Source organism: Melanostigma gelatinosum (genome assembly GCF_949748355.1).
Source record: "Melanostigma gelatinosum genome assembly, chromosome: 8".
Lineage (NCBI taxonomy): Eukaryota > Metazoa > Chordata > Actinopteri > Perciformes > Zoarcidae > Melanostigma > Melanostigma gelatinosum.
Window position 1 is genome coordinate 13,986,213 of NC_136641.1, and position 16,585 is coordinate 14,002,797.

At 40.1% G+C, this 16,585-nt stretch overlaps 4 protein-coding genes across 4 annotated transcripts; 2 read left to right on the forward strand and 2 right to left on the reverse strand.

Annotated features, from left to right (window-relative positions):
- Nucleotides 1-242: 242 nt before the first annotated feature.
- On the reverse strand, nt 243-2,958 carry lamtor5 (late endosomal/lysosomal adaptor, MAPK and MTOR activator 5). The gene is made up of 4 exons (XM_079273392.1): nt 2,802-2,958; nt 2,647-2,708; nt 1,406-1,523; nt 243-654 (listed from the first exon to the last, which is right to left on the reverse strand). Exons 1-4 carry the CDS (start codon nt 2,834-2,836, stop codon nt 594-596), a joined length of 276 nt encoding a protein of 91 aa, XP_079129518.1. The 5' UTR covers nt 2,837-2,958; the 3' UTR covers nt 243-593.
- A 2,996-nt stretch (nt 2,959-5,954) lies between these two features.
- On the forward strand, nt 5,955-7,724 carry prok1 (prokineticin 1; the record flags this gene model as incomplete). Its single annotated transcript, XM_079274082.1, has 3 exons — nt 5,955-6,087; nt 7,117-7,242; nt 7,605-7,724. Exons 1-3 carry the CDS (start codon nt 6,013-6,015, stop codon nt 7,722-7,724), a joined length of 321 nt encoding a protein of 106 aa, XP_079130208.1. The 5' UTR covers nt 5,955-6,012.
- Nucleotides 7,725-9,629: 1,905 nt separating this feature from the next.
- On the forward strand, nt 9,630-12,399 carry LOC306781217 (pepsin A-like; the record flags this gene model as incomplete). Its single annotated transcript, XM_079273965.1, has 9 exons — nt 9,630-9,685; nt 9,945-10,086; nt 10,271-10,388; nt 10,995-11,113; nt 11,218-11,414; nt 11,501-11,617; nt 11,707-11,851; nt 12,065-12,163; nt 12,262-12,399. The coding sequence occupies 9 exons, from the start codon at nt 9,630-9,632 to the stop codon at nt 12,397-12,399; spliced, it is 1,131 nt and encodes a 376-aa protein (XP_079130091.1).
- A 602-nt stretch (nt 12,400-13,001) lies between these two features.
- On the reverse strand, nt 13,002-15,673 carry LOC306780416 (uncharacterized protein). The gene is made up of 7 exons (XM_079272788.1): nt 15,593-15,673; nt 14,805-14,913; nt 14,413-14,724; nt 14,061-14,187; nt 13,809-13,927; nt 13,651-13,697; nt 13,002-13,526 (listed from the first exon to the last, which is right to left on the reverse strand). Exons 2-7 carry the CDS (start codon nt 14,836-14,838, stop codon nt 13,356-13,358), a joined length of 810 nt encoding a protein of 269 aa, XP_079128914.1. The 5' UTR covers nt 14,839-14,913; nt 15,593-15,673; the 3' UTR covers nt 13,002-13,355.
- Nucleotides 15,674-16,585: the final 912 nt, after the last annotated feature.

Here is a 16,585-nt window from a genome sequence, read left to right on the forward strand (position 1 = left end):
GTATTCCTTCGGTTGACATACCTTCACACAGTCAAATCTCCCCGGTGAATGTAAACAAGTAGACACCATGGCGCTTCCCGGTTACCTGTTCCTTCATGCTCCCACATAATCATCATGTGCGTGAGATCCTTCCACTTCATCACAGATTTGATTACTGATTGCGAAAGAAACGTGTTTTTGTAAACAACAAAACACCGATCAAAGGAGGAAATAAGGAATACTTAACACGGAAAAGGGCAACATAAAGTCGAGTTGAAGTTTATTTAGAGTTGTTCTCTGTGCATCAGTGCCGTGGAATGAAGGATGACAACAAAAAGACACAGACAAAGTATTAACATGGCTGGAAATAACGCGATGGGCCTTTTTAATCATGCATTACTGACAGATTGGTGTACATATTTATATGTATTTAAAAGAAGGGAATCTAACTCCAAGTGTTAGAAAATTGGCAAGCATGTTCTGGTTTAAAAATGTTATCTGCCAAAAACAAGAAAAAGATCTTTCTTACAGTTCAACCAGGTTGTGTGATTATACTTGTGTGCCTACATGTACATTTCTTGACATATACAACTCCTCAGTATGTTCTGTCGTCTTCAAGATGCTATCTTGTGAACTGCTACTGTGACGGTCCCATGACTCCTCACCAGAACGTTTCTACAAAACAAGCAAACAAATACAATTTACTCAGACAAACATTCACCTGGTGAACAATACTACTCTTTAATCAAATCAAAAAATAAGCATGCATTAATATTGTTGGTGATGTTATGACTGGAAGAATTATATTTCGTATCATTGTCATCATCATGGGCATCAGCAATAGTCCCAACCCGCCATCAATGTTTTACTATTTAAAAACCACAAATATCTATAAATATTGAACGTTGACCTCAACCAACAGCAAAACAACATGAGGATTAGCAGCCTGTCAATTTGTATTTTGATATTTGATATCTGTCACAGTCATGAAGTCATTGGGTTATGCCTTGTTGACAAATACTGTAATTCTACCATACTTACAAAGTAGCCTGCCAGTCACAACAAAGCAGCAGACTTATCTTCAGTCACTATGAGGTCTAACATTTTAAATAACTTCTCTCTAATGATGGTAAGTATCCGTGTTAGTTAGTCACTGGTCACCCATGAACCAGAAGATGTTTCGCAAAGTCCAGAAGGTGGCAGCAGAGTCGCGCAAATGAAAGCTAAAGTCCTTTGCCACGACTTGTAGCTCAGTCTGAGGTTCAAACAAGAGACACTCAATCTTTGATTTCCCAAGATGTATTGATCTCCACGAGTGTTAATCAAAAACACTGCAGACAGACCCCTTACATTCACTGGGATGGAAAAAAGGAGAAGATGCAAGTCAGTCAAGCAAAACAACACAAAAGATTTAGTGAGGGCTCACCCTGACTCAGACTCCAAGCACACTGTCGGACTATCTGTTGGGTCTTTGATGAGAGCTGCAGCTTGTTTGGCCAAAACTGACACAACACCGCCGTGCTCATCAGACAGGGAGCCACGGCCTGTGGATTGTGAGATATTAAAGAGTGTTACTAAACAGAACTGAAGAAATGTCAAAAAAGGAGCACTCATTAAACTTTCTCCTCTGGCAACTGAACGGCATCCATTCATCATCACTTCTAGGTGCGTCTCTCCAAAGTCTAGAGCTACATTTAACATTTGCAAAAAAATCAACATGTTTTGGTTGTTTTAAGTTAATGATCCTTCTGCTCAAGGAGACAATCAGCTTGTATTTGCACTATACTGTCCAGTGACCCGAACTGCTCCCCTTGAAGGAATACTTCAACATTTTGGTCCGGTCATATTAATCTCTGTAAAACCACAATTTGTTTAGACTTTAGATTTGTTTTAGACACTTTGATTTTTGTACTTAAACAAACGAGACATAACCAGGTGAACGGGGGCACCTTACATTAAACATTTTAATCTCTCATGGGTTTTTCACGATTAAATGTGATCACATCGGTCAGAACCAAAAATCAGACGGAAGGCCTCCTAAAGTGAGAGGGTCACATTCTATACCTGACTCTGTTACTTATTGTTAGGGATGCTCATGAATAACCTCACTTTGTTATTTATTAGCAGCAAGGTTTCTGAGCATTTGATTGACCATGTAATTTAGCATCCATTACGTATTTCCCAAAAAAGAGCAATTATTAGCCTACCTTTGTGAATATCATTGACTTTGGGCTGTTTATGACACAGGTTGGCAAAACACTACGGGTGGCAAGTTGTTTGTGTTTCCTCAGGTTGTAAGACTAATCAATGTTCTGTTTTTGTTTGGTATTTCTTGTTTAGCATAAAGGGACTACAACTTCATTCCTTAGTACAGCGGCAGCCATGTGCTTTAAAATAACGGTACATGCACCTTACATCTTGAATTAACCGGTTGGTCTACTCTATAGAATGTCAGTAAATAGCGGGAAATGCTCATCAGAAGTTCTCAGAGCCAATGATATCTCAAAATTGCCTTTTTTGTTTGACAACAGCCCAAAACCTCAAAATGTCCAGTTTACTGTCATACTTGTCTGAGAACTTGCCTTAATAAAAGCCCAGTTTGGTCCAAATACATTTGACTAGCATGTTTTATATGAACCCAGGAAAGAACAAGCAGTGTTTTCTTACAGCCCAGATTGTGTCCTTGTTGATCCGTGCAGAGCACTCCGACAACTGCTGGATTCTTCATGCTGCCAACAACACAGACAAACAAAGAGCTTTCAGTCGTCTTTAACGTATCAACAGTTAAATACAAACTCAATCACAGTCTGGTATTAACTCACGTATCATCGAGATGCTGTTCTAGGGTCGACTCCATTGTTATCAATCGTAAATAACTGTAAAAGTCAAGTATTGTGTATGAAGATGTGTTGTTTTTGGAGCCTGCTTCCTCAGAGCTTCCGATTGGAGTCAGCTGATCGTCACGTGCACTAAGGGTCCCTGTGAGGACCAAACTATACTAAGCGATGTCCAAGACCTACCAAGAACGTGTCAGTAAAAAGTAGACCTACCTGTAGGTAACATCTGGACCGTGGGCTACATATAGGCACCCATCAACGTTTATAGTTCGAACACGAAATTCACATTTGTAAAACCAAACAAATGCCAGGTGATTCTGCATGCACTAGGACCACGCGGAAACAACGCCCGCTCAAGCTCCAGGTCTAAAAACAAACTAAATAGGAAGGGAAATGGGGACCTGGAGCTTGAGCGGGCGTTGTTCCGCTAATATAAGTGTATGATAAAATGACCCTACTTCTCACTGGATTTATCACCTCAATCAATACTGTAAACATGAAGTTATGGTCTCGATCGCTCGTTCAAATATTCTGCAATGCAGCATGATGTTCATTTCGGAAACAATGGACCCATTTAGAGTAAGACTGACGATAGAGGAGGGTTTGCTTTATGGCGTGGCTGCTTCGTGATTGACATGTCGCTGCCACGGCGTTGTCCGGCCTGTTTTTCGTTTACGGCTATAACACTTCCACGTTGTGTTTTTAGTTCATACAAGTTGGTTGTAACCTGTTTAGTGGCCCTAAAAATGTCTTAATTCACTCAGTGACAAATCTGATCAACATCGTCCAGGAGAACATCAGGCCACGCCCCCTTTGGCCCAACGGATTACGTCATTACATGCGCTTATATACCATCTAAACTGCAAGGGTACAACAAACGTTAAAATAGTGTTTTCTTATCGTGGTGCCATATTGATGCAGTTCTTAGATATATAGCAGATTGATAGCACTTGATATATACGGTAAACTTAATATTCTGGAAATGCAAATGTCATTACTGTTTTTTTACGAGTGCAATCGTTCCTCATTCACTAAACTCATTTTTTTAAACTGGATTAGTTGTGAAATGAAACCCTGCCTGTATATACTTCATCATTCATGTGTTACTCTCTTTAAACCAGACACAGTGAAAATGTATTCACATATTGTGATATATTCAGAGTTGCATTCATATTAAATTAGATTACTTGAGCTATTTTTCCCTCTTGAATATATAATCTTTATTGACAATCCAGTTCCCACCATTTTCTCAAGCATTGCACAGGCGGCCACATGACTCACAATAAGCGGATGTCAGGCAAAATAGCTCCAGTGTCATATGATCGTTAGTCATAACACCGTTTTTTTGGAGAAGCATGAAGTCCTTGTTTGACACTCAGATCTAATCACTGAGAATTGAAATCATCTTTAAAAACAAAACCAACATCACATTGGTGCAAACAATGTTCAGCATGATAAACAGTTAAGCAACACAATGTGAACTTTACCACTTTATTCAACATAAAATACAGTATTAATGTTATGAGTCCAAAACAGAAACCATGCTTCTCGCAGCCTTTTGAAGATGGATTTAGTATTTCTTTCCACAGTTGGCTGGAGGCCTGCCTGGGCTCACCTCCCTGCATAATTTCTGCTGCCTGTCCCAAGACGGCGAGGTTTCAGTGCTCTTGCTGACAGGGCAGAAATGGGTGAAGTAATTATGTGGCTGCTGCATTGGTGGAATCCATCACAGCAGCACAGCTGACTAACCCATGGGGTATGCTCTCCCTCCTCTCCTCTTTGCTCGCTCATATTTCTCTCCTCAGCTTAAATCAGAGCCCAGACGCTTCCACTGACAACCTGCTGCTCATCACTGTCAGAGCATGCACGTATAGGCAAACACACACTTTTACACATGCAGAATAATTAACAAGTACATACGTGGGATATCTTTTTCCCTTGGCACACATACACATTCACGGTTGTGTATCGCACACACTCGTGCAAGGGATCTTGTATGAAGGGAGGTTGGCATCAACACTAGGATATTTGCTATTTGGCCAATCACAGAAAATCTCCAAATTAACTCAGAACAAAAAGGTCAGACTCCTATCATTACCTTGCCATATACTTATAATGGCTGAAATAATTTCAGGATTTCACTATTGTTGATGTAATTTAGCACACATAAGAGTCATTATTCATATTCTGTTATTCATCAAGTGTTACTGTAGAGTTAATAAAGCAATAAGTCAACGAGGTGTGGTGAGATGGAGTCTCTCCAAATTTGCTCAAACTTTTAGCCTTCTGATTCATTTGTTTTTAAATAAAGCAAATGCAAATAGTGACTTAATTTACGATCATATCCGACCTGAAAATAAAAAATGTTTCAGTCAAAATGTATTTAAATTCATAACAAACAAATACTTATCATGATACTGTACACACCACTGATTGCAGAATAGCTTATATGATGAAGATGATATGTTTTTAACCTTATAGGTCTTATTCTCTCAGTGTGGATGAATGCTGATGTGAAGCTGAAGTTAATGGTATAGCTGTCAAAATACACGGCATTATGGCATATATAATAAAACCATGAATATCACCTTCCATCCTTGAAGCCCAGTTCATGAGTCAGCCTGTGGTAATTTCAGTAAACTCGTTACATGGCTTTGATGTTGATTTGTCTTGACTCAGCTGCGTCAGACTGACAGATAACTCTGGATTTCATGGCACCTGTGCTCTTTTCCTCACAAAAAGGTGTCGGATTCATTTTAGTTCATATGAATGTCATCACTTGTTGAGCAGTTTTCCATATTTTTTGTGTTAGCTTGAACCACTTGAGTCATGGAAACTCTGTCAGCCTCTGCTGTGCGCATGGTCAGACCCCAATAGGCAAAGATGTACAAGTAGAGGGGACTATTGTGAGCCTTCATCGTCACTGTCATCGGGATGAGTAAGATGACGAAGCTATTGAGGAGACAGGGAGAGAGGGCGTGGGGAGATCTTAGACATGGTGAGGGAGGGAGGGCTGGGTGGGGGTCTGAGGGAGATAAAAAGAGGGAGAGAGTGTGGCTCCCCCCTCTGAGGAGTTCTGGGAACCTTCATGACTGACCAGAGAGCCGGGGATCCAGTGCGAGGTGCCGGACAGACCGCTTACAGCTGTTGTCCAGTGTTGAGGGTGTTGAGAGAGTCCAGATCTCCTGTTGCTGTCATGGGCTTCAGGGCGGTGCTGCTGTCCTTCCTCCTGGTGTCTCTGAGCTGCTCCAGAGGAGCCATCATCACAGGGGTGAGTGAGAAGTTTCTGTCTCTGCTGCACACTGTTACTAATTACTGCAGTTACTCGTTTGAGTCATGCCTGATTCAAGATTACATTTTACATTTTCTTTTTATCATCTGCTCCATCTCGTGATTTTCTTCTTTCTTTTTAAAAGTATATTGAGACACTGTGATTTTACAGTCAAACTTACTTACTAGAGCTGCAACTAACACTTGTTTTCATTGTGGCTTAATCTGTCTGTTATTTCTTTCTTCAAATGAAATTATTCATTTAGTCTGTAACATGCAAAAACAATGACAAATGCTCATCACAAGACGCCTGAGCCTGAGGTGACGTCATAACAGTCCAAAGCATGACATATACTGAAATTACAACAATATAAAACAGAGAAAAGCAGCAAATTACATTTGAGAAGCAGGAGCCAGCAAATGTTTGACATTTCTGCTTGATAAATGACTTGAAGAATTAACTTTAAAAATTGCTGATTTTTTTTGATGGGTTAATTGACGTATTGAATGGTTATGATCTAATTCTGTCAATGCATTGGGAAGCATGCTGCACATGCAGTCAAACTCTAATTTCCAGTTTGTTTTGCATTATATTATATCTAATACTGTCCCTTGATTTTTGTTTAGATTTTCTTGTATTCAAACTACAAATATTGCAAAAAACACTACATACATAATGGCACAGTTCACTTTTCTGGATCATTTTGTAAAATTTGATTACACACGGCTGACAGGAGACCACATCCACCTCCGCTTCAAGTCCAATGGCAAAAACAGAGGAAATTAGTCCTCTGATTGATATTCATTTGTAAATGGATTAAGGAGATGACAGGCAATGGATAAAATGGCTTTCACTGTACGAACATGAGATTACTATTGCAATAAGTAAAAATGAAATAGATTCAAACATAAAAGGGTATCTCTATTAGCTTGAATAACAGTCATTGGCATTAAAAGTACTCTGCATGTATGTCTCTTTTATTCTTTTCTGTCTGTCCTCTACCACCTCGTCTCTCCCTCTGTCCTACAGGCCTGTGAGAGGGACGTGCAGTGTGGTTTTGGTCTTTGCTGTGCCGTCAGTCTATGGCTGAGGGGCCTGAGGATGTGTGCTCCAAGAGGTGTGGAAGGGGATGAATGCCACCCCTTTAGCCACAAGGTGGGGAGAAATGTTATGTCACTAATCTTCCTGTATCACACTCTGCCACACACACACACACGTCATACTCTCTTGCCCACACTTGTTTTCTGCGTTAGAGGAAATTCAGATTATATCAAGCTGCTGGCAGGTTGGCTGAAGCTTTAGAAAAGCTGCTGATAACACACTATTGATCTTCTCCAGAGCGAAGCGGCCAAGCCATACATCACTTTGATCATCTGGAGATGGCTTCAATTAGTTCTGCTAACACCACATCCGTCTCTGAATTCAGAGCAGTTTTTCAAGAGTATCAGCTCCACTTGTCAGTTGATGAAGGATTTAAACTGTCAGATTATCCTCGCCCCTCCTCTTCCCAATTCCAGGTGCCCTATCCGGGGAAAAGGCAACATCACACCTGCCCCTGTCTCCCCCACTTGATGTGCACCAGGTACAGTGAAAGCAAGTATCGATGTACTGACGACTTCAAAAGCCTGAACTTTTAACAGACGCCCACACGTTCAGATGAAGAAGATCATAGCAGAAACAGCATTCAGAGTGAGAAAAACTGGCTGTGGATCAGAAACACATATTTAATCTTCACTGGCTGTTTTCTTCATTTGCGTACTCTATGCACTATTATACATAGTTTGGATTTCATCAATCCACACATCAAGGACTGAAAGAGAAATGTCAAGAGAGTGTAACTTAACAAGAGCCACAGCAGACGTCTGATACTTTGCACTTTATAAAAGCAAAGAAGAGATTTGTGAACATTTGAAACATTTGCTGTTTTCATGCTCACTTTATGTTAAATTGTCAAAAGATATGTATAAATATTATTGTCAATAAAATTACAACATCGTTGTTGAATACGTGCCCTCTGGAGTTTTCTTTTCCCATGCAGTCTGTGTTGCTTGAATAAACATAATGAGTGTTATGGGATGTCAACTGCTGTTAATCTCGGTCTGATTATGATGAAGGTCATGTCACGTCCTTTACCTCCACAATCAAACTTATGACCAACATACTGAACGGACGACCTAATTGACTGACCTCCACTGAAATCCACCAACATATTGACAAGATTTAGAAGATTTAAATTGTTTTTAACTCACATTAGGAGCTTAACCTCTCACAGTTTATTTTCTGCCATTTCAGATGACCTTTCTAATGTTTGGATGTTATTTTTAGTATATTTGTGTAAGACATCAAATCATTCGCCCTCTGTTTGAAGCAAATAAAGAGGCTATGTGAATTGATACGTTTTTTTAAAGTATTTAAAAATAATTTCTTTAGTACAGTAGTCGAAATAGTCAAACAAAGCTTTCAAAGCGTAGTTTTAAGAAGCACAGTTTCTCTTAGCTGTGATTATTCTAACAAAATCCTTTTTTAACAAATACATACAAAATGTGATCTGCACTTAATAAAGCATACTTGATTCGTAGTAAATAATCTGAATACGTTTCCCACCACTGAGCTTTGATAAAGTTTTCAGGATTACATGTTCATGAAATAAATTCAATGCAAAAACATATTTTGTGAAACCAGATGCAGCTCAAGATTATGAATAATGGATTTTTAATTTGGATTAAAAAAGTAAATGGGACATGTAATAACTTGTCCAATCAAAGTCAGATTACAATACATGTTCTGGGTTAGCTGCATCTTGTTCACATATTATTGCATTTTTTACTGAGTCTTTGTTTTGCGTCTTACTGTTATCCTGCCCAGGTCACCTCAGCTCACACCTTTGAAAACCTGTGGAAAGTTTCCATATCAATGTTAAACAGGAGCTCTGGCCATCAAATCCCTTGATCTACATGTCAACAGATAAATGTGCTCTGTATCTGTTATTAAACACTAAACTTGCCCTTACAGTAAATTCAAATCATCTGTCAGACAACAAAAGTCAATCCTCACGTTTCCTTTAAAATTATTTTTGCTGAACTGTATTCTACGCCTTTGTGAGTTAAGCAAAATAAATGAACAATTCTGAGCTAAACGTTCGCTCTGTTTTGCATGAAGGATTTCTCTTCAGTACCAAGTACCAAGTCGAAAAGGTTTTAAGAAGCAGTTGTTATTATGTGATTATTCTAACAAAATCATTTTCAAACAAATACTTACAAAATATGAGCTGCACTTTATAAAGCATACTAGATTTTACAGAAAATTGTTGTTATAAAGTATTTTTTAGAATTCCAGCAGAAGTTTGAATTGTTCGTTTGTTTAACGGGATATTTGCTCCCAGATACGAGGCACCACATCGCATATTTCTTATCTCCAGCTGATACACGATATCAAGTTACGTGGTAGGGCATTTTGGAGACACAACCTTGATTTGTTGTATTTAAGGGCTGGACTCAGCAACTGGAACTACAATCGTCTGAGTCCAACAGTAAAGTGGCACGATGAAGTGGCTCGTGATCCTGTCAGCTCTCGTGGCTTTCGCCGAATGCTTCCATAAGTAAGTCTGACCTGGCGGGTTGAGAAGAAGCCAGTTCTTTTATTTCTTTGACATTTTACACGTGAATAGGCTGAATTGTTGAAATGCAATCTATCCTAGTATTCCTGAGGAGAAGGTCTTCAGGCAATCTTGCTTTGACCCATCACACCTTTCAAACTTGCACTAAGCTCAAAGTAAAGCTCACTTTATGATTTGTCTGGCTATAAATGTCAGACATCTGTAGATTTTGATGATTCTTTCTTTCTGTTTCTGTGCTTAGGTTGCCCCTGATCAAGGGAAAGACTGCCAGGCAAGACCTGCAGGAGAAAGGACTATGGGATGAGTACAGGAAGCAGAATCCATACAACCCCATGGCAAAATTCTACCAGGATGGTTCTGAGACCATGACCAACGATGCTGACGTAAGTCCACACCAGAGACGACATTTAAAGCACAAATAGCAACTATTTTAGGGTGTGTTGAACAAAAAAATTATATCCACCTCTGTTGCTGCAACACTTAACAACAAAAACATAATTTAAGCTACATTTAAGACAAGTTCATGTTAATTTGCACCTGTTAACTTCATCCCTTGCGTCCCACTAGTTGTCCTACTATGGTGTGATCTCCATTGGCACCCCTCCTCAGTCCTTCAGCGTCATCTTTGACACCGGCTCCTCCAACCTGTGGGTCCCTTCAGTCTACTGCTCCAGCCAGGCCTGCAGTAAGTGTTACTGAGACTACCACTGCTGCAAGTTGGCTGTTAAGCTTTAAACATTTGGTTAGTGTGTTACACGGTAGTTAAAAGTAACCAATTATATTTACTCAAGCTGTGTTTAACTACAAATTTGAGGTTTCCATTTCCATTATTTTAACTCCACTACATTTATTTGACAACTATTGTTACTTGTTACTTTGCAGGATATTATTTTACATACAAATAATGCAATGATGCATTGATTTAATATATTACATATATTATAGATTACATTAGCTAACGGTTTATAAACTAAAGTATAGTTGTAACTCCACTTTAACCAGCTGCAACATACATACTAATGCATCAGTGATAATAACACCGCAGTATAATAATATTACACTGAGTCATTCAGCAACATCAGTACCCTTATCTTTAAAAGTAAAGTACATATTCCTGCTTTTAAGTTTGAGCTTCTACTTGGATATAACTTAGATTTCAGGAATTTAACTTGTTATGCAGTATTTTAAGACTGCTGTATTTTACGAGTAGAATATCTAATTATTTGTTTAACAACGAATAGAGTTTATAAAGTGTCAGCGGAGGTCTGACAAAGACACAATTCCTCTGCAGACAACCACAAGAAATTCAACCCACAGCAGTCCAGCACCTTCCAATCGGGCGACCAGACTCTGTCCATCCAGTATGGCACCGGCAGCATGACTGGAGATCTGGCCATTGACAATGTTGAGGTAACCAAAGCCCCTGGAACAAAATGCATAGTATATTTAGACTGCAAAAGGGCATATCTGTGTGGTCTGTTGAACTGTGACTGACAGCTGTCTTGTGTGTACAGGTGGGAGGCATCACAGTGTCCAAGCAGGTGTTTGGAATTAGCAAAACAGAGGCTCCCTTCATGGCTAGCATGGCAGCTGATGGTATCCTGGGGTTGGCCTTCCAGAGCATTGCCTCTGATGACGTCGTGCCTGTCTTTGACAACATGGTCAAACAGGGACTGGTGTCTCAGTCCCTGTTCTCCGTCTACCTGAGCAGGTACTGAAACAGGATGGAAATCTGTTGGTTTGCAGGTTGTCATCTTCTGTGACGTTTCATTCATTTGTTGTTTTTTCCTCTCTTAGCAATAGTGAGCAGGGCAGTGAGGTGGTCTTCGGTGGTATTGACAGCAGCCACTACACTGGACAAATCGCCTGGGTCCCTCTGACCTCTGCTACTTACTGGCAGATAAAAATGGACAGGTACCAAGAGAACACAAAACAAAATACGAAGCACAAACACAAGATGTGCAACTTGACTATAATCCACTTTCTACTGTTCCTCCTGCCAGTGTTACCATTAATGGAGAGGTTGTGGCCTGCTCTGGTGGCTGCCAGGCCATCATTGACACTGGTACTTCCCTGATTGTTGGCCCAACCAAGGACATCAACAACATGAATTCCTGGGTTGGAGCCTCAACCAACCAGTATGGAGAAGTGAGTCATACCATCATACCGTACCATTTGAAGTCAATTTTCCACATTTTCTGAACCCAGAGTAAACAAACATTTCATGCTCTGACGTCAAAACTCTCAAATGAAAATAATTAAGCAGGACATGGTTACTTGTTGGAAACCTTTACAATACCAATAAATACAATTTCTGCTGCAACACGGTATTCAACTGTGTGTGTGACGTGCTTTTCACAGGCTACAGTGTACTGCCAGAACATCCAGAGCATGCCTGAGGTCACCTTCACTCTCAACGGACATGCCTTCACCGTCCCTGCATCTGCTTACGTCTCACAGGTCAGTTTGACCCCAGACACTCACTGCAACAGAAACGTGTTCAGCACTATAAGGAAGATTTGGGGGAAGTACATGTGTTTTCTGTTGTCTCTTCACAGAGCAACTACGGCTGCAGTACTGGCTTTGGCCAGGGTGGCTCTGACAGTCTCTGGATCCTGGGAGATGTCTTCATCAGGGAGTTCTATGTAATCTTTGATTCCCAGAATCAGTACATTGGCCTGGCCAAGTCTGTGTAATCAAATGAGACACCTGATGTATACCTATGAATGTATATCCCCAGTGTATGGGCTTGTCTGATTAAAATAAATACAAATTGTGCAATTGGAGATTGTGGAAATACGTTTGAACATATGTCTTTGCAACAAATCATTCAGTGAATTTTTTGCGTATGTGTCCGTCTGACTGTGGTGAGTACAACAAAGCTCACACATCAATGCTGCAAAGACGTCTTTAGAAAGATCTTTAGTCGCCTTAGTTGTGTGTTACAGCGCTGCACTGAAATGTCACAGAAATAAGAATCTGTTCAGTCTATTCATTCATTCACTCTTAAGAGAAACTTGACCTTGTATAGAGGATTCAAAAGAAAAGAGAAAAAGAGGCCAAGAATAGAATATTGAGCGGCTCTCAGAATAGCCAGAAGGCTCGTTTGTAATGGAGAAGAAACTGATAAGGACAAACATTGATTTAACAAAAGATAACCCAATGACATCATCTGACAACTCTGCTGCTTTTTCCAACCTGCGAACACTGTTGAAAGGACTCAAACAAAAGTGTTTTTCTTAATTTCACCAGACTATGTCAATTTATTTAATGCATCATTTCATTTTTACGTCTTCTCATTTTCACAAACAACACATGCTATATATACACGGGGTAGTTCAGCGATTTAATATTGCACCTCCATAAAGTTGGGGGACTCACTAAAGAGAAAAGAACAGTTCAAAGAAAAGCAGTAGATCATGAGGAAGTGTAGTCCCTAATATGGGTTAAGCTCCACAAATGCTGGATCCTACAATACATTTCCCACAATGCAACCAAATGCATGTTTTTGTTGGATCCTCCCTGCCTGATGAATCCCTGTCAAACTCTGTACTGTCTGAGGAGTACTAACCATGTTCAGGAAACTGACATTTTACAATTTCAAACACAGTGGTGGAAAAAACAGAATCGAACTGGACTCTCACAGGTGCATTCACTGGTGGATTGCCAGTGTGGAGTACTCCACCATCCCATCATGCTCTGCGCTCCAGGTCGAGTCAGCGGATCCTGCTGGCGTTTTGTGTATCCTCAGGTTTGCATACACCTCTGTTGGTTTCAGGTGAGCTCTGAAGTCCACTGTTGTGTAGACTAGGCTGCTCATTTCCTGGGGGAGACACACTTTGTCAAGAGACTGTCTTGTGGAGGAAGTTTGAAGCATGAACATGCAATCCTTTGAAAACAAGTGACGATGAATCACAGAGGCTACATGTTCCCTGTTTAGCACTCACCGGGGCCTCTTGTTTCAGTGACTCACATTGAGTTTCTGCACATTTGTCTACAAGGAAAAACAAAATCACATTGGTTCTATTTACCCATTCCAAGATATTCACAGTTTATTTTCAGACACTCAGATCTTTGTGATCATCCATTTAAGAAAACTGCTTACCCGGCTGTTTACGTTTTGCCTTGACTCTGCAGCAAACAACACCAATAACTGAAGTGATCAAAATCATCACTGCAATGGACACAATGACAGCTAGTGGCAGGCCAAAACTCCATGGAACGCTGGAGAAGAAAACAATAACACATATATAATAAATACATATATATATATATACACACACACACATATATCTTATCTTCAGTCAGACAGCACTGTTTGGCCGACTAGCAACAATAAGTAATCTGCAGCGTATACCTGTCACTGTCACTGTGGTCCTGTGCCAGAGCAGGCCAAGTGGAGTCTGGGAGTGTTGTGGAGGTGTTGGGGGCTTTGACAGTTGTTGTCGGTGAAGGCTGAGATCGGCTGTGGGGATCTGAAACCTCTGCAAAATGCAAGAATATCAAACAAGCGTCCAGAGTTCATGGCTGGAATTAACCTTTGCAATATTTTCCATACTTTACCAGGGAAAACCAACACTAAAATATTATTTCGCAAGTCAGTATCTTATGAAGCTGTAATAATGCATTTTTTGCCCATGTGGTAGTGTACAAGCGGCTGTGGTATAATTCACATTTATAACACATTCATGAAGATTAAGACTGCTTACCAGACACCTCAACATAGTAATCACTGTAGATGCGGTTCTGAGTTCCCAGCACAATACATCTGTAATATCCTCCGTCCACAAAGCGCACATTTGATATTTTAAATTCTATCCAGCCATCTTTCTCAGTTGTCGTAACTCTTCCTTTCAGAAATTCACAAGTGAATCCTGCACTGTCCAGCAGCTTGTAACATCCTCCCGGATAGAGTTTACAGCAGTACTTGTTGTAACTATTGTAAAATGAAGGGAAGGTGAGCTTCAGCAGAACATGTTCAAACTCCTCGATCTCCTGCTGCCCTTTTAGATGAGGGATATCTGGAAAACAAACGTTTCTTATTAGTTCTCAAGACCAGAACCTTTATAAATTTGACCTCTTTGAAATAAAAAAACCCTACCTAATAAAAGAAAGAAGACAAAGGAGAACTTCATATTCCGTGTAATGCTCACTGAGGCTCAGCTCTCAACACTTTTCCACTCTTTTAGAGGATCCGAGGCCCCTCCTTGCTGAAGAAAAGAAGAAGTTGTCAGTTCAGCAGCTGGAGGTCCCAGACAGACGAGTCCGTGCCAACTCTTTTAAGTATTGTAGAGGCACACTTCTTATACATTTCATTTTTAACTTGTTTTCAAGTACATGTTAACTGTTTCCACAATGTAGACGTACAGAGGGTGGACACGGGAACACCTGTATAGTATGATACCACTGTGTGATCATACTGTCAGAGGATGTTGACTAGACTGTTCATTTCTGAGGTTGCAGTTATACCAATGTACTTATAGTCAGATCTATCGTGCTCTAAATGAAGCAGTGATATCATAAATCTGTTAATTTACTAATTCACACAGTCTGAGATTTATTGCCAGCTGTCTTTTTTTGCATTTGTCAGTTTAAACTGTGATTATGTAATATTCATTAACGGTCCACGTACCGAGCTCTGATTGGTCAGTGTGTATTTTAAGAAAATTAATTCAATCACACGTTGCTGAGGGAGCAGAGGGGCAGAAAACGGTCTGAAGGCAATTCATTGGTGATATTTTGTCTTCAATAAATAAATGTTGGAAAACAATCACTTGAGTCGTCTCGTTCCATGACCCACAACTGTTACATATGTACCAGATGGAAGGTAACTGAAGATAGGAGTAATGATATGCTATTTTATTAGTTTAAGGGGCTTTTGTTACCCACCAAGTTGCAGCGGAACCGGATGTTCCTTGTAGAACCTGTCTGAATGTCTTCATTCCTGTCTTTTATCTGTTCACCTTTTTCTTCTGGATGGTTCTCCTCTGACTCATCTCCCGAGTCAAAACCACACCCATTAATGCATTGCTGGTGAAATCCAGGCAACTGCCATTACATGTGAGGAGAACTGAGTCAGCACTATCACACTGGATTAGAATTCAGGGTGGACTTAACGGAAATATAGCATCGACTGTCCTGTGCAGTGGTTGGGAGTACTCGACATTCTCTGGTAAAAGCTTTGGATGGGACATCTTGGCAGGAAATTTGGAATAATGACAATAAGGGTAGAAATTACAACAAAATTCAGACATCAGTCAGAGTGAGAAGTGATGGAAGTAAACGTAGAAAAGAAGATGTTACTTTCAGATTAAGGTTCGGACATACAGGACTCAATGACACACATCGTGAAAAAGACAGAGTGGGATAAATGTGAGATATGCAACTGTAAAGAAACTGTTGAACATGTGCTGATAGAGTGGAGGAAGTTCAGGGTGGAAAGAGAAAGACTGAAGAACAGAGTGGTAGATACAGGAAGGGAGTGGAGCATCAAAGGACTGTTAGAGACAGGGGACAAACAAGTTCAGCTTAAAAGGGCTTTATTTAATATTTTGAATGGAACGGGTTAAAAGGCCAGAATATGACTGCAATATGAAGTTTATTTCTAATTGTTTCATTACATTTATAAATAACATTATTATTGTGTTTAAATGATAACTGTCATAAAGTCGTGATGTTACACACTCCGGTCCAGTAGGTGGCGCCTTAAACATTGGTTTGTAGTCCGCCATTAAAGTGAAAGAAGAAGAAGACGACCAATCTCCTGGTAGCTATTGAAGTTAGCTTAGCATGCTACCTGGAAACAGACGGACGCGGACGGAAGTGACCAACACAGCGCTAGTCAGAGTTTAATGAGAGTAAACGGTGTTTTTAACGGAGTTC